Here is a 20,927-nt window from a genome sequence, read left to right on the forward strand (position 1 = left end):
ATGTTATGCTTGCGCCAACGAACAGGCGCTAGTTTTAAGGCTGCGCTCCACTAGCACAACGACTGGAGAAGACGCACTGAGTGCGTGAGTGCGCTCACGGGACAAGTTTGTGAAACTGCGCCTCATGGCGCGAAAGTACCGCTCCTTCCGGATGCATAACATATAGACAGTACTTGAAGATGTTTTATCAATCCCCATCTGGGGCGATCATGTTCATTCATGCGCACGCATGCGATAAAATACAGCGATCGCGGTCATGAGTCCGGTGCTAGTAATCCATTACCATGAGCGATACCGATGCCGATGCCGTCTTCCCAACTACCTACGCATGAACTCTCTCGCCGACGAGACGGAAAATCACCGCACCGGTACCATCCTCGTTCATGATCCCTCGGAAGCTGTGCGCCATCGCATCGGTCAACGATCGCTGGAGGCACGGCGCTTCGGGAACACCTTCCCCCGTTTTGTATCGTTGAATAACCCTCAATGTCGAGCGGGCAAGACCCTGACCTTCAAGACAGGGAACCATGATCCGGACCGGGAACTGGCGTTATTAACGCGCAAAACCCGTGGGGGGTCAAAAGGTTGATCCTCTGCATGGGAGAAAGGGAGATCGGCGGAACACCTGGGGTCAGGCTCGTCTCGAGCCGCGTTCAGGGGCACAATTGGGGCAGAGAACGCGGCCAGAGACTCGTGTCTCCACATGCCGCCCTCGGCGGGGGGTCGCTCTCGACGGCGCAGGTTCGAGAAGGCCGATGAACGTGCCTGCAATATCCCCTCCTGACCCCAAGGCAAGTCCGCGAGGATCCCAGGCAACGTCAATCAGGGAGTCGGATCTCCAAAGCCAAGGATATAACTACCTCCGCGCGCCCGCACCCCGAGGCGCAGCGAGCTTCTCGAGCAGCACCGCAAGGGTTGCGATTGGGGTTTGGCCATGCCGCGTCGACTGAATGAGCATGAACGTACCGGACGATTGGCCACCATCGGGGGCCTATCTATTCCTGCTGGTGTTATAGCGATATTGGGGACGGCAGAGTACACGCTATGGCCCTGAAGCAAAGGATCGACACACCTTTCGGAGAATATCGCCGCATTGCCATCGCACGGGTTGCGCAGAGGACGCATCGGAGTATCTCGTGCAAGAGACATAGTCGCCGTCGATTGTACAGATCCCGTGTGGGCTGTTGGAGATGCGAGAACAGACATCGCTCCGGATAAGAGGAACGACGAGCGAAATCGCGCGTAACGGTCGGGAAAATATGCGAACTGTGCTCGATGCAGCAGGAGCTGGAAATAGGACCGCGAGCTCTTTGGCGGAGGGCGCGCTCGACGATCAAGGGCCCTCGGGATCCGAGGTAAATCTCTGAGTGTCAAGGAAAACCCCAAGCCCACAGAGATAAGCCATTATCGCAAGCAGAGCGCGCTCGGGTCTCGCAACGTCGAAGAGCCATTTACTTCACAGCCTTGCGCCTTCGACTTCGCGTATCCCGAGTCCCGGATTAAAAGGAGCCAAGTACACGGTGTCGAACGTGGATCAACGGCGACCACAGAGAAGCAACGTCCACCGAAGCCTGGAGGCGGGCCGCACCGAAAACGCCGGGTTGGGGCACCTGTATCAAGAAGGTAGATAAGAGATACGAGCGCGCGATAAGCCTGAAGCTTCTGAGATCCCGCTGTCGGGCCACGAAGCGCGGCTTTCGCCACCACCGTCCCCCGTCCTGCGGCTATCTTTTCGGCGCGCAGGTGCTGCGTGTCCGCGTTTCGATGTATAAAAAAACAACGCGTGATTCAGGAGCTCCGCGAAACGTTGTCGAGGGCACGGAGATATCGAGCGAGTTGTCCGATCTGAGCCCGCAAGGAGACCGCTGAGCCAGTACGTTGTTCCGGGATCGTCCGTGGTGCGGGGCGTGGCCTTCTCGTGGGGCGCGTATCCACGACAGGGCGTGGTTCGGGCGTAGGTTCGGCTTGGGGCGCGCATGAAGTCGGAGGCAGTTCTCGATAAAGCAGGTCGTTCGCCGCCTGTGTAGCAGATGCAGGGCCAACGCCGACACACAGGACCACAAAAAGCAACTCGGTCGCCGCAATGCTGAAGCAGCAGATTGCCGGCCGGCTTCCGGCGCGCCACCAAGCCCCAAAGCGGCCGCGCCCGCCGGGTGGCGGATCTCCAAAGACCACATTTCTTCCACTGAATCATACTTCGACAGCAAGAATGACTGTGAGAGCGCGAGAGGAAGACGAGAGGCTGGCGGTGGTGAGCGCGGCTGGTAACCTACTGGCCCTCCCACGGCCGGCGTGCGGCGCTGCTTCCGAGGATAGTTCCGACCGTGACCCTGAGCGGCGCACCCGTATGTTGACAAACGTGGCCTAACGCTGTCGATGCCCGCCGGATCAGAAGTCTGCCACCAAGAAACTCGCAAGGGAACTCAGAGAAACATGCGGTTCGCGGAGCAGCACCGTTCAACGTCCCCGTCGACTTTTAGTCACCTGGCAATGCTGGCTGAAATAACATATCACTGTGCTTTGGCCTGCAGATCCCATCTCATCGCGATAGCGTTGAATAGCCTACAACCTCGCGCTGGCTTCCCGAAGGACCGGGAGACCCGAGCGTGCGGCGGCAAGCTAGCGGTGGCCAATAAGCGCGCGTCGGAAGCCAGGGTAGCAAGGGGGAAGGGGGGCTGACTGTTGCTTCAAGCAAGCGTGTCTCGAGGTCACCCGGCGATCCCGATTTCCGCGAATCGCGACAGGAGGCAAAGTGAGTGAGCGCGCCGTGGTCCGGGGCGGTGGGGAAACACAAGGTGGGAGACCATCACCCCGAGGCTTAATCGAACAGGGGCTTCTCTCCGCATTCTTCGAGCGTATACGCAAGGAATTTTGCATCCCCGTCGAGATGCCGACCTCAGTCAGGTCCCAGATGAAACCGCTGGGGGCCGAGCGTAGGACACACAGATCCGGAGGTTGTAAGCGCAGCCCGACTAGGTCAAGGTGTGAGCCGTGCCCAGAATTGCGTGCGTGCTCGTCGTTCGGTACATGAGAGAGATAGAGTGGTAGTGCCCTCGGAGCGGTACGGGGATGGGTCGATGTTGCATCGAGAGATGGCCAGCGGCAACCCTCAGAAGGCGACGAAATCGTACGTAATATTCCGCGCCCCTGCCTGCAAGCCGGTCGATCGAACGGGGGGGCGTGCATCATCGCGACGCAGCATAGAAAGCCTCCGATAAACATTAGACTTTGGCAGGGTTTCTGATAGGCAAAGCAGTAAGTACATAATACAATACGTACCGCGAAGTCGGCCGTCGGTCACTGTCACAGTTTCGGCGACGCGCAGGGCCAACCTTTGCTTTGGAGGGACATACTGTTCTCGTCATCCGCACCCTCGTCCACACCATCCTCCACTCACGGCGAGGGCTGGTCGCTGCTTTCAGACTGTCGATTTCTCCTCGTACGTTCGCCCGCGGCATCGGGGCAGGTCGAGAGCGTATGTAAAGATTGGACGAACGATGACGAGCATACAAGCCCTCCGCGCTGAGCCTGTTCGCGCGCGGAGCGAAGTAAGAAAGAAGCACCGCACCCGCACCGTCGGAACAGGAAGCTGGAGAGGAAATCCTGGCTTGTTTTTTCTCGAGGGGGGACCTCGCCGTTCCTAATCCGAAAGGTTGAATGTCGGTGCTGTTGAACCGTGCAGGCCGCTGTGGATACGGGGTGCATAGGGCGCGTGAACCCGCTGTCGTCGAATGAACTGAGAGGTCTTCCGGTTCTTGTCGCTGCTGGTCGATCCGCCGCCCCCTCGAGCGTAGAACATGGCAGTGCGACGTCCTTTGGATGGCAGTGCGGGTCGCGCAGATCAGATCAGCACGAGTGAGACTAGCGTGTTGTCGGATCCACACGAACGAACGCAACGTCGAAGTTTCGGTCTCATCACGATTCGCGACGACGTCATCATTACTTATCACTGAACAAGCACTGAACAAGCGGCGAGGTGGTTCCAAAAATAGCGAAGCGGCGGGTTCGCGTCGATACATTGCGACCTTTCTCGACATGAGGAAACAAAGACTCCCCCCCCTCGTTCAGTCCTGTGTTCTTCTCGGTCTTGGGGGGTGTGACTACAGCGAGAGACCGGGTCGGTTCGTGGGTCGTCCAGACGTTATAGTACCTCTAGAGAACGAAACATTTTATCGCGACCCTGCCGCTCCCCAAAAACCGCAACGGACCGCAATCAGTCAGGTGCAGATCATCTAGAGGGACGCTGATGGTGATCGAGCTCGGCACCGACACCCCCAACGCTCACCCGCAAAAGAGAGCCCAGGCCCGACCGCCCCGTAAAGTACATACATACGACGCGAAATTGCCAAAAGCCGGGCCGCACGAGAGGGCGCGATCGCCGCGTCATGATTGGGTGTTGTTGTTGGCTGAAAGACGTCACGTGCGGCGCACACCATTGGCTCGAGCGCTGCGATTGGACGGGCCCAAGCCCCCGGGGGGATGGGGCCGTGATTGGCTCTCATCCAGGGCGAGAATGGAATAGGTTTGCAGTGGTGATTATCGTTGAAAGGGAGGGGGACAACAGATGATGTGAAGGCGTAAGAAACAAAAAAATAAACATGGATGAAACGGACACGCGGGAATCTTATTTCGTTCCGGATGACGGAATTTGATGCGTTTTTTTTGGGGCGATGAGCTCGAGGGGAATGCAAGAGTATAGTCTATTGTGGTAGCGGAGTGTGTCTATACATGGGGAGATGCGTGTTGCTGCGCTAGCCGATTGCGTATTTGCGTGGGTGCGAGAGAGGGAAAGAGAGAGTGGGCACCTGCCCTAGTTATGCTAGCGAAGTGTGGTGACTAGCTATCGTTCGGTACCGAGACGCGAGAGAGAGAGAGGACGGAAGGGGACTCGGTGGGCGAGAGCGAGGGGGAGCAAGAATGATTTGCGAGGACGGGGAGGGAGAGGATAAGCGATACAGATTTGCGCGATGGGAAGCGGGAGAGAGGATAAGATGAGAGAGAGAGAGAGAGAAAACCGGTCGTCTAGTGTGCGGAGTGCGGTAGCGAGTAGTAGTTAATGTGCGAAGGACGAAAAAGGTAAGTGTAACCCAGAAGGCGGCGACGGTAGGAATGCGTAGGGCCAGGATTATGAATATAATATATCGTAGCGGTGCTGGCGATGTTCCCCGTAATGTTGTTGCGATCGTGCGATGGCGCGACGCGCGCGGTGTGCCTGATAAACCCGGAAGAAGAGAGAAAGCGATCGATGGGGGGCGGGAGGAGTCCCCTAGGGGCCGACCGCGGTGAGTCAGACCGAAAACTTTTTCTGACTCCGTGCTGGCGGAGGTGCAGCGGCCTGTAGCAAGGACGCGGTGTAAGCAGAGGCGAAGAAAGAAGATAGTGCGAGGCCGGCGGCGGACGTACGGGGTAGGCAGCGCTGCTGGTGGAGTTGGGCCCGCGAGAGGCGTTGCTCTGGAGAGCTTTTTGTAGCTGGCGACGAAAGGCAGTTAGATTGCATTGCAAGAGTCTGGAGGAAGTGAAGAGGGCGAACCTTTGCCGCGCTGGCAGCCGTTTGCTGGACCGTCATGGTCATGCTGGGGTGGAGCCGAACGCCGTCCATGCTCGTCGCCTGGGGAAGCGAAGAGAGGGAGCACTTGACGGAGGGCAGGGCCATGAGCTTGTCGCGGTTGCTGGCCATCGTGGTCATAGTCACGGGTACGAAGGGGACCGGTGGACTGGAGTGGCGGAGGGGAGGCGGGCGGGCGGGTGTGTCCCGAGGTAGGGCGGGAGGACAGCAGCGGGAGGCGGGGAGGAGGCGAGCGTTTATGGCGGGGGCCCAGAGGCGGAGAGGGAAGAACGAGGGAGTGGCGGTTGGGACTGACGCGCCGAGGGGAGCGGTGGGTGAGGAAAATCGGCGTTGCTGCCGTGCGGGGCGGGCAGGCTTTATACGCGCGCGGGCCCGTGGACGCAGAGCGATCTTGGCCTCGCGCTTCGGTCGTCATGCCTTTTTTCCCTGCCACCCGTCCGGCCGTGGTCCCCCCGCTTCCTCGTCCGCGCAACGCGTGGGCATCTAGATCGCGCGCGCCAGTATGTAATAGATAAGCCGGCCTTCCCGACTTATCGCGCTCCCAGCTTCGAACCGAGGAAGCCCACACGCGCTCGAACCCGAACCCAGGCCTCGTTCCGTGTCGCCTCTCCCAGCTCTGCTTCTCGCGTCATACGCCTGCGCCCAGCTGGGATCCAAACGCTAAATGGAACATCGTATGTGTGGGACGCTGTCCGCCCAACGTATAGCCCGGCCACTCGGCCTCCCAAACTCGCCTTTCTGCCACCGCCCGGTCCCGGCGTCTAAACCAGGTCCTCCTCCTCCCACCCGCTGATCCAGGCTGATCCTCGAGCGGGAACACGCAAAAGGGAAGCGGGGGCCACAAACTCGCGATCAGCGCAACGAATATACACCGCAAACCGCCAACGTCCGAACCTGGAAGCGATCCCATCTCCCCCCGTCCGCATCTGGCAAACGATCGCGGAACAGGGACGGGCCAACCGCGACCCGTGAATCCTTTTTTCTCGAACGCTTCGGAAATCTGAGTCTTCTCTGCCATTATCAGCCTTCGGACCGCCCCTCCCCAAACGCGCCCGCACGCTCGGAAAGAAAAGAAAAAACGCGACATTGCTCCGAGACAGGGCGAGGGATCGCGAGGCTCGAGCAGCGTGCCGCAGCGCGCGCTTTGCCTGCAGGACGGCCCCGTCCAAATATAAACTGCATAGCAGAAACCGAGAAGAACACCCCAGTCATACCCGAAAGCAATGAATAATATTACGAACCCCGATCCCGCGATCCCAGCTTGTTCCCCTCCCTATACCCGCGGCAAACTATGGAACGGACGCTTTTTTTTTGCTACATGTACTGCTCCCCCCCTCCCTCCCCCCCTGGCCCGATTATTCGGTCTCGTTGATTGCCCGGAAGGTTACAAATAGCAACGAAACCGCACGTCTCCCCATCCTCCGTTCTCGTGATCCAAAACTCTAAACGCATCGAGGACGTTTTCTGCGCACCCGCCCCGCGACCCGGGCCACCGGCTGATCCGGGACCGAGAGAGAGCTCCCTTCAGGCTCCTCCTCCCTCGTCCACCCTGCTGCAGACGCGGTTCTTGGGGGGGGGAGGTGGAGATGGCATGGGTATCGCGGTCTATTGACTCCGCATCAGCAGAGAACAGAGAGAAAGGGCGCGAACAACGCATATTGGCACACCGTGGCATGTGGGAGACAACGTCCCATCCGCCCCGTCGCCAACCCAGCGCAGGGCAATCGCAAACACGGCAGGAGATCCGCCTCGTGCATCCCCCCCCGCGCCCAATGCCGAAACAGCTCTGACTCTGACTCCCACTGGGACGTCCCCGTGCGTATCTAACGGGCGTGCGGCATATGGAACGCCCTATTGCCACATCATCTCTATGATCTCTATGATCCGGCCTCGAGCTCGGGAGATGACTACTTACATACGGGTGGGCGACTCAAAAGCGGTACGCAGTGCGAATCGTCCACCTTCTCACTGGCCTATCGGCGCGCGCGCCCTGTCTCTTTCTCTGTGGGCCCCGGGGACTTAGGCCCAACTCTCCCACACCTACAATGCATCGCTCACGCCGACGGGGGCGGGGCCCAAAGGCGCGCAGGAAAAAAAAGGAAAAGACGCAATCGCCAGAGGGGTTCGCAATCTCTCCCAACTTCCCTGTGGCACTGCCGGCGGGAAAAAATCTGCGGTAAATCTCCCGCGCTGGGTTTTTTTCCCACTCATGGGTCTCGACAAGCTGATCTGCCCCTCTTCCTCCCCGTCAGCTCGCTCGCTTTTTCGTCGCTTGCTGCGGTGAACGAGGCGATCCCGGATCGAACCAGCCGAGGGTACATATGTCGACATCGGAACCAAGCTGAGGTCGGCCTTCCTGCCTGCCCTGCCCCCCCTTTCCCCAATATTGCGTCGATCACATGGTCGTCGTTCGGTGCAGCATATCCGACGATGGCGACGTTGCTGACAGTGAGAGAACCGGTATCGGTGATTGCAGGAGAATAAGGTTTGTCGAAAGATTGCCCAGATGCGTATCGTTTACGCAATATGGGAAGAACCAACCTCCCCCCCCCTTGGGAAGCGTACGTACAGACATCGTCACTCCTCTCTATCTCGCGCGCGCACACGCTGGCTTCGTGTGCAAAACGCCATCGAACCCCGTTCATATCACCGTCGGTATCATCTTGTCTCGCTGTAACTGATGCTGGAAATGATATGCCGGCGTCGAAAACGAGGCAGATCCAGCGAGCGAGCGAGAGAGAGAGAGAAGAAAAAAAAAAAAAAAGTTTTCTGTGGCGTTTCATCAAGATGCTCATATGCAGCGGCGGCGAACACCCGAACGGGGTGTTAAAAACGCAGCTGTCAGTCTCACTTCTGTGGGTCGCTTAAGATCGTCCTTTTTTTTCATCATCCGCGCCATCGCGCAGGGGCCATGCCATGCATTTCGCCATGATGAAGAAACATACACCGCACGATCTTGCGCTGGGGTCCGTCCCGATTCTGCTTCCGCCGTAAAGTAAGCTCGACGGATCGCACACACCCCCGCCCTGGCACGTCCACGACGTTCGTCGGCTATCACCCAATCACAGAAAACGTGTTCCACGCTCAAAACGCGATCCCGGGAACGGAAATATTCCCTGCCCCCCGGCGCGAGCTTCGGGCTCAGGAGCTCAGGCCACGTTTCCATGCCTACGCCGGCCCGTGCCTCTCGGAAGAGGAAAGAGGAGACCGGGGCTAGGGATCGTCGCTGCGTCACCACGACAGGGCCATTTGTCCCGAGTGCCTGCAGCTGGTGGGTGTGCTGCGGACGTGCCAACGTCGGGCGAGCGGGAACTTTCCGGATCGGTGCACCGTGCACGGGTCATGGATGGATCGTGGCCGCAGAGCCCCCCCCATCTCCGACTCCGAGGGATGCGCGCGCAGCTCAGTCCAAGACAACCAAGACAACCAAGCACAAAGTGACGATGAGAAGCGGCAGCGACGGAAACGCCCAAACTCGGTCCGGTCATGGGGGTGTCTACATGCATTTCGATTCTGTTAGGTTTTACTCGACGGCCTGCACGCCCGTGTACACGGAAAGCCGGCCGCAGGCCTCCTTCCACTCGATCGTGCCCTCCACGAGCTCGATCACGACCTTGACCACCTCGTCGATGTCGCCGATCAGCTGAGTCGTCGTGTCTCGTTCCCTGCAACACGAGCCCAAAAACCAACAAACGCGATCAGCACCCACGTCAGGACAACGTAACGAACACCCCCTCTCTTCGCCTTCTCGCCCGGACCCAGACTCGCTAACGGAAGTAAAGAAGGGGGAGGGGGGGTCGAGGCGCACACGCAATGCAACGCAAGAACGCGAACGCAAAAGAAAACCGGATTTGGATTGAAAACGAATGAATGGAAAGATGCTCTCACCTGAGCGTCATGGTGCGATTCTGGACCGCTAAACGGGGGGAAAAGGACCCATGATGTCAGCAACGCGATCGTCCTGCCCCTCTTCCCGCTTCGAACGAGGAAACGAGAAGCGGGGAAGGAGAGGTAAACACGCACATGCGAAGTCGAGGGTGACGCCGAACGGCGTCCCGAGCTCGTCGTTCCTCGCATAGCGCTTTCCTATGGACGTATTCGAGTCGTCCACGCGCGAGAACACGCCAGCGGCGCGGAGCTTCGAATCTGCCCGAGTTCCGGGTCGTTTCATTCATTCGTTCGCGCGAGCGAGCGACGAGGGGGGCCACACAAACGGTTCGGAAAATCGAAATCGGTTTCGGTGGCGAAGGGCCGGATCGGTGACGTGCGTAAAGTTGGGGGGGTGAGCGAAACTGAATGTGGACGGGGGGGGGGGTCATGTGGCCATCACTCACGGACTTCCCGCACGAGCGGGACAAACTCCTCTTTCGCGCTCAGAGGCACGATCAACACTTTCGTGGGCGCGACGAGCGCGGGGAGCGAGAGAACCTGGGGTAAAACGCAATCAAAATGCGGTCTGCGTCAGCGCGGGACGGCGACGGGAACGACCCCCAGGCCCAGAACACGCGGGCTCGGTTGCGTCAGCTGACGAAACACATACCCCGCGTTCGACATCTTGCTCCCTGGACCAGAAGCTATGTTCGAGCAACGTATATAGGATGCGGCCGAGACCGAACGAGGGCTCGATGACGTTGGGAATGAATTCGCGCACTGTGTGCGTTCCCAGCGCGTATTGATGAATAGGTGCCCGCGCCGAGAAGTGTGGGGTAAAAGAAGTATGGGGTAGTGACCGCGTCAGGGCACATAGGTGAGAACGACGCATACGCATGCGGCGAGCAAACCACGCACCGTGTTGCTTGATGGTCTTGCGCTCGATGGTCAGGAAGCCCGGCGTGAGCTTTAGTTGACGGCCGTCCTCTGCCGTAATAGTGGCAGTTCTGCACATGGACATGATCGGGTGAGCCGCCCGTGACGTGCCAGAGCATCTCCGGCCGGTTCGACTCACCCCTGTGCGAGCTCGCCCTTGAGCTTGATCAGCTGCTCCTCGCTCATGTCTCCGACGATCTTCTGGATGACGGCCGAGTCCTTGCCAAACGTCTTGCCTAGGTTCTTCTTGTTGAATTCGACGACCTCCGCCTCCCGCGAGATCGGCGTGCTGAGCGCCTGGCGGACGACGAGCGGCGCGCCCGTCTTCTTCGCGTGCACGGAGAGATCGTACGCGGCGCGGTCCGCACAGCCGACGCACTCCGTCCAGCCCGTCGAGTTGTGGATCTCCGCGTCCCAGCAGTCCGTCGCGTAGTGCGCCATCTCGTTCGCCATGTGCTGCCTAAACCTCAATCGCTGCGGGTCGATGCCGATCTTGACGAGGAAGAGGTAGATGCGCGCGAGGAAGTAGCCCAGCGTCTCGTTCGCGACGACGCCCCTGTCGACCGCCTCGCCGATCGTGATCTGCGCGGGCTCGGACGAGCCCGCGACCTGCACGTGCCGGTCCAGGAGGGCGAGCGTGATGTCGCGCACTTCTTTGAAGCGCGGGTGGGACTTGTCCTCGGGGTCGACGTAGTGCTCGATCTCGGCCATCGTGAACTCGCGCACGCGGAGCAGGCCCGCGCGGGGCGAGATCTCGTTTCGGAACGAGCGCCCGATGCAGGCGGACGCGAACGGCACTCGGCCGTAGTTGAACTCGAGCAGACGGGAGAAGTTGAGGAAGTGGCCCTGCGCCGTCTCCGGGCGGAGGAAGCTGGGTTAGGTGAGTGACGTGCGGGGCGGGAGAAAACGATGACGATAGGGTAAGGGTAGGGTGATAGGGATGTTGGACGCACCCCGGATGTTGACCGGTGGGCCCGATGCTGCTCCCGAACATGAGATTGAATTGCTGAGGTTCGCCGATCTCGTTGTCCGTGTCTGGATTCCGGATCGCGTACTTGCGAATAAGTTCGCCGAGCTCCGGTCCAGAGTAGTTGTCCAGCTACATATGGGCATGAGCATGGTCGACGGCTCAGATGACCTATGACAGCGTGGATTGACGCACCTGTGCGAGTACGAACTCGTATTCCTTCACGAGCTCATCCGCAAGCTTGACGGGTGCCGCCTTCGCCGCCTTCTTTTTCTTCTTCTTGTCCTTCTCGCTCTCTACGGCCGGCTCAGCAACTGCACCGCGGGCCTCCTTATCCCCAACCAGGCGGGCCTCGATGACGTTCTTCACCAGGTGGTCCGCGCGCAGAACCTCGCCGGTCTTGAGATCTTTAACCATCCAGTCGGCGAATCGCGCGACGTGGCCAGAGGTTTCGAAGACGGGGGCGGGGGTCATGATGGTGGTGTCGAGCTCGAGCATGTTCTCCTCGATGATGAAGTGCCGCCGCCATTCGGCGATGATGTTCGCCTGCAGGGCCGATCCCGGTGGGCCGTAGTCGTACAGACCGGCGACACCTATTCGACGTCAGGATCGATCCACACATAAGCTCTGAGAGTCACGTACCGCCGTAGATCTCGAATGCAGGCGCATAGAAGAATCGGCGCGCGAGGGTCGCCTCGAGGCGGGCCTTGTCGAACGGATGCACGGTCTTCTTCACCTCGGACATCGGGGGCGGGCGTGGTTCGGCGTCGCGTTGGACGAATGCGCGTGTGGCAAAGCGCTTTTGTACAGATAAAAGGCGAAGTCGAGAGTTGCGATGATAATGTACAGGCGCGCGCAAGAATCCAAGCACGGATCGCATCCAAATCGATGCCACCGTCGAGTCAAGTCGCGATTAACCTCGGACTATCCCCGACTCAACCACGATCGCGACCCCAACACCTGATAGATCCGAGGCCGCTGCCACGTAGTTTGCGCTGGTATATTATCCTCAGTATCCTCAGCAACCCGACAAGTCACAGACAGCAAATTTGTTGCGAGCCGGGAAAATGCGACCGACGACGAGCGCCCGTACAGCCGCCGCGCTCGCCGCGTGCGTGCCGCCCTGAGAGTCCGGCGCAAGGCTCTGGCCGCGACGTGGACGACTCGTGGACAGCGATGGTCTCTAGATCGCTCTCGCTCGGACTCTTTCGTTCCTTGCGGACCACACTATGCTTTCGAACCTTACCGCCTCTCAGGCCGATAGCCCTGGCGTTGCGCGTACCTATACGAATCGACCACGATGCTAGACGCCGCCGCACCGGCGATATCTCGATCAAGTCCAACTCTGGAGGGACTCAGACATCGCCGTTCATATACCTAAATGCACTACTATAGTACATGCTTTACTTACGTGACTGCACCTCGCGTCGAACAAGCTACCCAAACCATCGCACACTCAATGGACAAAACCCGCTTTTTCTCGGCGTTTGGCGTCGTGGCCTCGCCATTCGGGCCGGACAGTGCCCAGCGTCCCAGCCATCGGCGGAAGAAGAGTTCCGAGAGGGCCATCTGACCTCAACCTGAGACCGCTCAACTAATCCAGGGGTCAACGTTTCGCTCAGACTCTCGTTCACGACGTACACACATCTTATCACCGCGCTTCCTCGCAGAGATTCTGGAGCTGATTCGCCGCTGTTCGTGGTGCGTCAGTGGGACGGTGAGGATGTCGTTATTCTATGTGCCCAGCTCGTTCTGGATCTCGAAAGCCCTCGATCTGTTGCGGTCATAGTCTCGTGAGTGATCACGACGTTCCGATGAGGGAAAGTATGGTTCGTGACACTATCAAGACTCTGGTGCCCTCTTATCGCTCACGCTTACCCAGAACGATGCGTAGAGCCGCACATGTCATGCCGGGAATAAGAACGGGAGGCCCTTCCCGGTTTGCCCCACAGGTTTTTGTTTGCCCCACCGTCCTAACGAAGGTATCGACCCGGTCCCAGCATGCCATCGACCAAGGGCTCTACATGAAGAACCCTAACCTCGTGCGAAAACACAACCAGAACAATCAGTTTCTGGGTAGGTAGGTAGGTAGGTAGGTAGGTAGGTAGATACATACATACATCAACGGGAACGGCCTATAAGCAGGAACGACCCTGCACTCGGTGTATCCTGTAATGTCCTCGGCTCGATGGTCCCTAGTAGGTGGACACACTCATTTTGAAGTCTGCGATTACCAGCGATACCGGCTGCATGACCTCGTCCCGTTGTTGTTGGCGCTGCGGTCCCTCATCTGCAGTGGAGCAGGCAAAAAAGGAGGTTGATGAAGGACGTAAGGCAGCCTCGGGCGAAGTGAGGTCTTTACAAACAAGCCTAACATTAGTCTGAATCAGGTCTTTACGTACCACACATAAGCCTTCCCTATCGCATTGACAGCTCGATACCACTATCGCAACCCGTCGGTCGAGCCTGCCCCGAGAGGTTTGCGGTCGAAAACCGGAAGGTTGGATCCGAACAGGAACTATCTCGCTGGTGCATAATTGCATATGCTACGACAACTCTTTGAAACGAATTACGCGAACTTGGCCAGATTCTTCCGTAGCTCCGTAGACCGGATGCGCCTTCGATGGTTCAGACGATCCATTTGGTTCTTTGGTGCGAAGGTAAACTTGGCGGCGACCGTCGTACAGGCACCGCACGTAACCATTGCGAAGGACGCGATCCAGACGACCCGTATCTGGGTAGCGCGCCTCCACGCCGCTGTTCTTGAAGAGGAGAAGTCGCGACCATATCAGTGCGAAAGCGTTGGCTGTTCCTTCCCATTCTATGACCTTTCCTAGCGGGTCTCCTCGAGGGTCCACTTGCACCCCGCAGTCTATGCGGGTTGAGTCAGTTTTCTGGGCGCAACCGTTATAAGTGGTCAATCCTGTGCTCACCGTCGTAGCACAGCAGAAAACTTCCATTATACGGGATCATCACCAGCGGCATGCTCTCACTCAATCGCTGTATGGCGTGCGGAAAGGCTCCCGAAGCGCCATCCTCCTCATCCTCCTCCACCCCTTGTGGGATTCGAACGCTCTCGTGCCTCACGAGTCGGCAACTGTATATCTCATCCTGCAGAGACCACATGCAAGTATGCTCACTCAGCCAGGTCCATAACGGAGAAGCCCTTGTCTTCGACTACGGCGATCTTTTTGCGGAGAAAAATGACGTCGCGGGCGTTGCAGTCCATGATAAAGTGCTGCTCCGAATTTTCACTGAGGCGCAAATATTGGGGCCGCATGGTGCGTGCGCACCTGCTTTACTTTGAACCAAGCGGGACCTCGTTGAAGAAACCGTGACTTCTGATCGTTGAGGATGGCATCTTCCACGACTTCCAACGTCGTGAATCGGCTTGTTTTCTGCGAACACGCTTGTCGTCACCTCCAGCACGTCGAATCGGGCATCAAAAGCGGTGACTTACACCATCTTTGCTCTTCCTTCCGTATATGATGAGGATTTCATAACCCTCGGGTTGACCCACTGAAAAGTAGTCGATATCGTGCTCGCCGCTGGGTATCTGCCAGTTCGGCTCCGGATGCGACGCTTCCTCTTTCCATGCGATCAAATCGCGGATCCTGCACGCATGCAACACCTGGAGTAGAGATCGTACTCAGGGACCATTGTACGGATCTTAGGAAGGCCAACGACTATACTCTGTTCGCCATCATGACAAGAAGTCCGACTTGTTCGATTACTGCTCCCTGCGTGACCAGGGTGAAGCTGCCAACCTTGGCCCATGCTGGCAAAGAGGCATCAACGTGCGTAGCTCTTATTAATTCGAACGAGGACTGTCGGTCCGTCACGTACATGCTGCTAAACCGGGGTAACCGATCCACAGTCCGTTGTCGCAGCCCAACGCCGTCAGGGTTCGGCCCTCAACGGGCGCTCCTGTGAGCACGTTTAAACACCAGATACACATGGAGAGAGAACATCAGTAAACCGACCCAGATGTAGAAGCCAATGCAAAGTGCCGATCGCCTTGGTGGAGATGTCAAAGGCGAGATTCACCCCCTCGAGTTCCAGCTTGACCGCCTCGGGCTTCTTGTCCTCGGAGGGTTGAGCAGAACAAGCAGAAGCGCTCTGGCCGCTTGTTTGCTGGGACGAGACAGCCACGGAAGTGAGTTGAGTCATGGGTCAAAGGAATGTGTGCGTACAGCAATGCATCGGCGGTATATATGCATATGCGAGGTATCGTGATTTCGGGCCGATTTACTCGGAGATCAGCCGCCCGCTGTTTGGGGAGCGCCATCACTGTGCGCGCAGGTGAGTTCTCAGCCTGTTGAGAAGCAGTGCTGGATGCGTGCAGCCCAACCCGGGAGAGGAGACGGCGTGAAAGAACCGCGAATACGAGAGTTGGGTCAAGACGATCAAGACTGGCATCTAGATGGATACAAGGTGAAGAAATATCCGGTGCTAAGCTGTATGTGCCGACTGATATTCGATGACATCGGACAGCGAACAGTTGGGCGCATCACGAAGGAATAGGGACAGAGATTACTCGATTAACCTGGTCAGACCACGGCCTGCGTGAGGCGGTTCCAGAAGGTTATTAGTGTGGTGATGGATCATCGTTGAATCGATGCAGGTCAACTGAACAAGCCAATGCTCTTGACGGTTCGCCGAGTCGAGCACAAGTCAGCGTGAGGAACAGAGACTCCAATACAGATCTCGGGAGCGGTAGACACGCAATAAGCAGAGAAAATGACGCGGCCAAAAGATTGATCATTCATAGCACTGTTGACCTCAGACATTGGGGGCGTGCTTCGCCTGCGCGACTGGTGCCAGTGAGCGCAGAGGATAGGGACGGTCCGCCACAATACAAACATACACATACAAATACATGCAATGTTGGCGACGTCATTGATATTTTTGCGATAACTGGTGTACTAACCGAGTATTATGTGTCGACGACCTCGACAAGCGACTTTGGATTCTGGTCGATTTCAATGGCGTTGCGCTCACTACTGCGAGATGCTGGCTATTTTCAGCATTTCAGGCTCGCTGATTGAATACTCTCATGTTGGAGTGCGTGCGTACTCAGGTGACGAAGACCGGACCTCCTATACATATAGCCCAGCGCTTGCTCAGCCCTTTATCTCAGCCCCGTTTGACCCACGTCGACTAAAAAATCCGATAAACAGTCCTCATGTCGACGAAATCCATTGGATCTTGTCCGACCACCCGGCCGTCACCGAGTGCAGGTAACGGCCGGTTCAGCAGACTGACACTGGTCTCCCTTGGTCTTATCAGCGCCATCGGGGCTTTGTTCTTGCTCAACATGTCCGCGGTTCCGAAGCTCTTCAGCCCAATTCAGGTCGGCACGTCCGCGCTCAAGCATCGCGTCGTCCTCGCTCCTCTGACGCGCTACCGCGCCAACATCCACCACGTACTCCTGGATATCGTGGCCATGTACTATGAGCAGCGGGGGAGTGAACCAGGTACGAAGCGCGAGTACATGTCCGCGCACGTCGAATTTCACCCGTCACCGCTTGTTCAGGTACATTGCTCACGACGGAAGCCACATTCATCGCTCCGAAGGCTGGAGGGTACAATCACGTACCTGGCATCTGGAACCAGGACCAGATCAACTCGTGGAAACGGGTGGGTCTGTTCTCGCTCGGTCATAAGCCGTTTCACTAAGCTGGCTGCATCAGGTAACGGACGCCGTTCATACCAAGGGCTCGTTCATTTATCTCCAGCTCTGGGCGCTCGGACGGGCTGCGAAGCTGGATGTCCTGAGAAGCGAGGACCCCAGCTTCGAGCTTGTCTCTGCCTCGGACGTCAAACTGAGCACGTCCGAATGGACGCCTCGTCCTCTGAGGATCGACGAAATCAAGGAGTACACGCAATTGTACGCGGAGGCGGCGAGCAATGCTGTCCAGGCAGGATTCGATGGCGTGGAGATTCATGGCGAGTTACCGTCGTTCCCATCGTTCGCGCGGCGCTATCTCGATGATGATCCTTGAACGATAGGTGCAACTGGATACTTGATTCACCAGTTCCTTGAGCCGAGTAGCAATAAGCGGACTGATCGCTATGGCGGATCCATCGAGAACCGCAGTCGCTTCGGGCTCGAAGTCGTAGATGCCGTAGCGAACGCCATCGGCGCGTCCAAGACGGGCATCCGTCTCAGCCCATGGAACAGGTTTCAAGGTTAGTCACGTTTCACGCCCTGAGGGACCAGCGAACGAACTTCTCGTTTTTTGACCTCCTTTTAGACATGCGTATGGACGATCCCATCCCGCAATACACCCACTTCGTCACGTCGCTCAAGGACGCCCACCCAGACCTCGCTTATATCCACGTCGTGGAGCCGCGGGTGAACGGCAGTGAGGATATCCCCGGCGGCCCGCCCAAGGGCGAATCGAACGACTTCATCCGCAACATATGGTCCCCGAGGCCCCTGATCAGCGCCGGTGGCTACAACCGCAGCATCGCTTTGCGGGTTGCCGAGAAGAAGAGGGACCTCATCGCCTTCGGCCGCCACTACATCTCTAACGTGAGTTCCCTTGCACCACCGTGACGGACGGTGCGCTCACTCTACTATATCCAGCCCGATCTGCCCAAGAGATTGAGGAAGGATATTCCGTTGCACCCTTACAACCGCAGCACGTTTTATACCCCGGAAAGCCCGGTGGGTTATATAGACCAACCGTTCGCAGAAGACGAAGAACTTTAGGAGTAAAAGGACGCGATGTCCTTGCGATGTCTATCCTCTTATGTTATCATCATCCAGGAGCATTCACGTCGACACTTCGCTGGGAGAACGCCGAGATGACCATCTGCAATGCGTACGGAAAGGATCATGTCGCCGTATCGACGATTTTCGTGCATAGGCAAGTTACAGTTCCGAATTATGACCCAGGCATCGAGGACAGCTGCTGTAACTGCAACGATAGCACCGTCGGCACCCAGCACTGCAAGGTTGGTAACGCTGTTTATTGGAAAATGCTCTATGTTACAAATCGTGCTGCATAGCGGCCGATCCACGGAGGCTGCTGATCTGGCGCGCGTAAAACGCTTCCCAGGCGTACTGCTTCACGAGCCGAATGCCCTGGAGCACATAAGCGTAGAGGGACGGACGGCTTCAGCGTCCCGAGAAGATCTTAGAGACGCCCGGGAGGGGTACCTCACTCGTAAGCCGTACGCGACTGTCGGTGATCTGCACCCCTTGCCGGCGCATCCGGAACATGACGCGGACGAGGAGAAGCTGTACCGGAAAGGCGAGCAGAAGGACTGCGAGTCCTACCAGCGCCGAGTACCCCAACTGACCGAAGACACACGAAAAAAGAATTATATATATATATATAAACGTCAGTTCGCACGGGTTCATCCGCGAAGTCGAGGTAGGGGAGAGGACGCGGATGCGTACGTTGTTGATGAGCAGCGCGACGCCGATCACGATCTGGATCCGCCCGAACCAGAGGTTGTGCACCATGGCGGAGGCACGGTCGATCCGTGACGAATCGGTGGAGATCATCGTCGTGATCTGGCCAACGGAGTGGTCCTGACAGGCGAAGCGACTTGCGGAAGACGGTGCCGATGACCTGGTTTGAAAGCGATCAGGGTGAGTCCATGCATATATGCGCGCGAGAGGATTGAGAAAAGGAGAAAGGAAAGACGGGTACGTACCCCGGTTCGGACGGATTAACCGGTCGTTATCGTTGTCAATTGATAGTGGTTCATCATGTAGCCCGTTCGCGATGTCAGCTCGCCGGACGACGCCTCCTGCATCACAAACAGCGCGAACGCGAGCTCTATGCTGTAACCGACACCGTGCGGCTTGAAGGCGTCAGCCCGCTCAGCTTCGGAGAGCTCGGCGTACGTGTACGAGAGCGAGAGCCAGGAGAGGAGGTGCTTGTTGAGAAGAGGCGTCGTCGTGTTCAGCGTGTCTGTGTAGTAGTCCATCGTGATTATCATTCAATCACCGTGTCGAGGGGAGATCTCGTACCCGCGCAGAGCTTCATGCATCCGCTGGCCCACCAGTGCCAGAAGAACGTGTTCAATAGGGCCTTGAGCAGACTCCCGTCGTACCGCTTCTCTCCCTTCCTATTGACGGGGGTAGTGCCGGCCTCCCTTCGCCAAAAGCGAGAGATGGTGCGAAGCGGTTGATCTTGCTTGAGCTTCGAGGCGGACGCGTCTTTAGCTAGGGGCGATTTCGTCGTTGGTCTTCTTTTCGTCATCTTCGGCCTCGGGTGCCATGGAGCCCTGCTGCTCGCCCACCCCGCGCTCGTCCATGTCTTTAAGAAAAGCGGGCCGCTGTTCGGGCGCATCGCGCGTAAAAGTTGCGCTCGACGCGGTCGGCGTGATTCTGCGGGAGTCTTCGTCTTCTCGCCAGCATATACGCGGTGGGTACGGGGGGGGGGGGGCGCACCGTCGTTTTAGAGAGGACGCGAGAAGCCGACAGCGAGGAAGGGCCCGAGCCGCGCGAAGACGAGCTTGGAGAGGAGCGAGGCGCGCTCTCCGGGCACGACCTTATCCTCGCCGAACGCGGGCGGTGCAGGAGGTGGGTGCCAGGGGTTGTACATCGCGACCCGCCGAGCTCACCGCCTGTCCAGCTAATATCGAGTGGGGGGCGCGCTCAGAGGTTCAGATACGAGTCCATGTCGACCCTGCTGGAGATATCTGTGCGCCACCAGTCTGCAGGCGCACGCGGACGCGCACGTTGCGATCGGTTCCAAAGATAGATCCCGAGTTGTGGGGCGGGGAGGGTACCTGAGCCTCGGGAGAGGGGGACGGTGGCGGGGGCCGAGGCGGCGTCCGACAGAAGGTGCCGTGGGTCGTTCGGACGCCGTTGGTGGGCAAAGCGGGTCCCGAGCCGGGCGTCATATTTGACATACTATCTTTACCGGTATGGGAGGCAGATGACTCGCGCCAGGAGATTGTGCAAGACCTGGAGAGGACGCAGCAGGACCAAGAGGGGTGGGTAATCTGATAAGATGGGATCTGGAGATGCTCGGGCGCCGAATAACACACCGCCTTGCCTGCCTCGTTAGATTGTTGGGAGACGCATCTTTTCTTCTTGAATTGAACTGAGCCAGCGTCTCGACGTCCTCGCCGATTTTCACCAGCTCGCAAGTCCCACTAGTGACTAGCCACCACTACGATTGTCAGGCTGATCTGTAGGCATTTTGTGGGTAATTATCGGTGCCGGACTGGGCCCATCAAGGCAGGATAATCAAGCATCATGCAGCATAAGCTGAGATCAACGCGAGAGAACGCGACGGTTGGAGGAGGTCGGAGAGATATTTTGAACTCCCACGCCACACTTCTGGCTACGCAAAGACGCGCTTTCCCCGAGCCTGGGCACTTTCCCCGTGCTTCGCGGGCGCACGCAGCCACTGCGCAGCCCTGATCTGACCCTGATCTGGGCGTAATCCGAGCGCTCTGATTGGCGGATCAGCTGCCGGTCTCGGGACGGGACCCTGCCGCGCGATGCGTCATGCTGCCTCCGTTCTAAATATGGCATTCGACCGCGAGTCGTCGAGCGACACGCGCTCCTACGCTTATATCTGGCTTGAGCTCGGATACTTATCACGACCTGGCTCC

General features: G+C 58.1%; 6 protein-coding genes across 6 annotated transcripts; 1 reads left to right on the forward strand and 5 right to left on the reverse strand.

The window, feature by feature from the left end:
• Positions 1-4,915: 4,915 nt before the first annotated feature.
• On the reverse strand, positions 4,916-5,850 carry PUNSTDRAFT_145957 (uncharacterized protein; the record flags this gene model as incomplete). The annotated part of the gene is made up of 3 exons (XM_007387341.1): positions 4,916-5,335; positions 5,404-5,469; positions 5,531-5,850. Coding segments are annotated over 3 exons (805 nt in total), but the record flags the coding sequence as incomplete, so codon positions are not given.
• A 3,177-nt stretch (positions 5,851-9,027) lies between these two features.
• On the reverse strand, positions 9,028-12,289 carry PUNSTDRAFT_54948 (glycyl-tRNA synthetase). Its single transcript, XM_007387342.1, has 10 exons — positions 11,982-12,289; positions 11,535-11,932; positions 11,326-11,471; positions 10,512-11,243; positions 10,355-10,443; positions 10,107-10,216; positions 9,901-9,994; positions 9,590-9,712; positions 9,455-9,482; positions 9,028-9,231 (listed from the first exon to the last, which is right to left on the reverse strand). Exons 1-10 carry the CDS (start codon positions 12,082-12,084, stop codon positions 9,090-9,092), a joined length of 1,965 nt encoding a protein of 654 aa, XP_007387404.1. The 5' UTR covers positions 12,085-12,289; the 3' UTR covers positions 9,028-9,089.
• A 1,596-nt stretch (positions 12,290-13,885) lies between these two features.
• PUNSTDRAFT_137691 (uncharacterized protein) lies at positions 13,886-15,509 on the reverse strand (the record flags this gene model as incomplete). The annotated part of the gene is made up of 8 exons (XM_007387343.1): positions 13,886-14,211; positions 14,273-14,421; positions 14,480-14,577; positions 14,633-14,737; positions 14,800-14,970; positions 15,032-15,117; positions 15,186-15,266; positions 15,323-15,509. The coding sequence occupies 8 exons, from the start codon at positions 15,507-15,509 to the stop codon at positions 13,886-13,888; spliced, it is 1,203 nt and encodes a 400-aa protein (XP_007387405.1).
• Positions 15,510-16,656: 1,147 nt separating this feature from the next.
• On the forward strand, positions 16,657-18,057 carry PUNSTDRAFT_115978 (FMN-linked oxidoreductase; the record flags this gene model as incomplete). The annotated part of the gene is made up of 6 exons (XM_007387344.1): positions 16,657-16,816; positions 16,876-16,979; positions 17,033-17,288; positions 17,352-17,531; positions 17,597-17,877; positions 17,932-18,057. The coding sequence occupies 6 exons, from the start codon at positions 16,657-16,659 to the stop codon at positions 18,055-18,057; spliced, it is 1,107 nt and encodes a 368-aa protein (XP_007387406.1).
• Positions 18,058-18,336: 279 nt separating this feature from the next.
• PUNSTDRAFT_46907 (uncharacterized protein) lies at positions 18,337-19,561 on the reverse strand (the record flags this gene model as incomplete). Its single annotated transcript, XM_007387345.1, has 5 exons — positions 18,337-18,432; positions 18,526-18,645; positions 18,751-18,925; positions 19,120-19,270; positions 19,330-19,561. 5 exons carry the CDS (start codon positions 19,559-19,561, stop codon positions 18,337-18,339), a joined length of 774 nt encoding a protein of 257 aa, XP_007387407.1.
• Positions 19,562-19,759: 198 nt separating this feature from the next.
• PUNSTDRAFT_137695 (uncharacterized protein) lies at positions 19,760-20,207 on the reverse strand (the record flags this gene model as incomplete). Its single annotated transcript, XM_007387346.1, has 2 exons — positions 19,760-19,920; positions 19,976-20,207. 2 exons carry the CDS (start codon positions 20,205-20,207, stop codon positions 19,760-19,762), a joined length of 393 nt encoding a protein of 130 aa, XP_007387408.1.
• Between the last annotated feature and the right edge of the window lie 720 nt (positions 20,208-20,927).

Source organism: Punctularia strigosozonata (assembly GCF_000264995.1).
Source record: "Punctularia strigosozonata HHB-11173 SS5 unplaced genomic scaffold PUNSTscaffold_13, whole genome shotgun sequence".
Classification (NCBI taxonomy): domain Eukaryota; kingdom Fungi; phylum Basidiomycota; class Agaricomycetes; order Corticiales; family Punctulariaceae; genus Punctularia; species Punctularia strigosozonata.

Coding starts and splice junctions, on each gene's coding strand:
- PUNSTDRAFT_54948 (XM_007387342.1), bottom strand. CDS start 12,084: ATGTCCGAGGTGAAGAAGACCGTGCATCCGTTCGACAAGGCCCGCCTC. Junction 11,244..11,325: donor CCCACCGGTCAACATCCGGG/GTGCGTCCAACA, acceptor CACCTAACCCAG/CTTCCTCCGCCCGGAGACGG. Junction 9,713..9,900: donor CCCGCTCGTGCGGGAAGTCC/GTGAGTGATGGC, acceptor GAACTCGGGCAG/ATTCGAAGCTCCGCGCCGCT.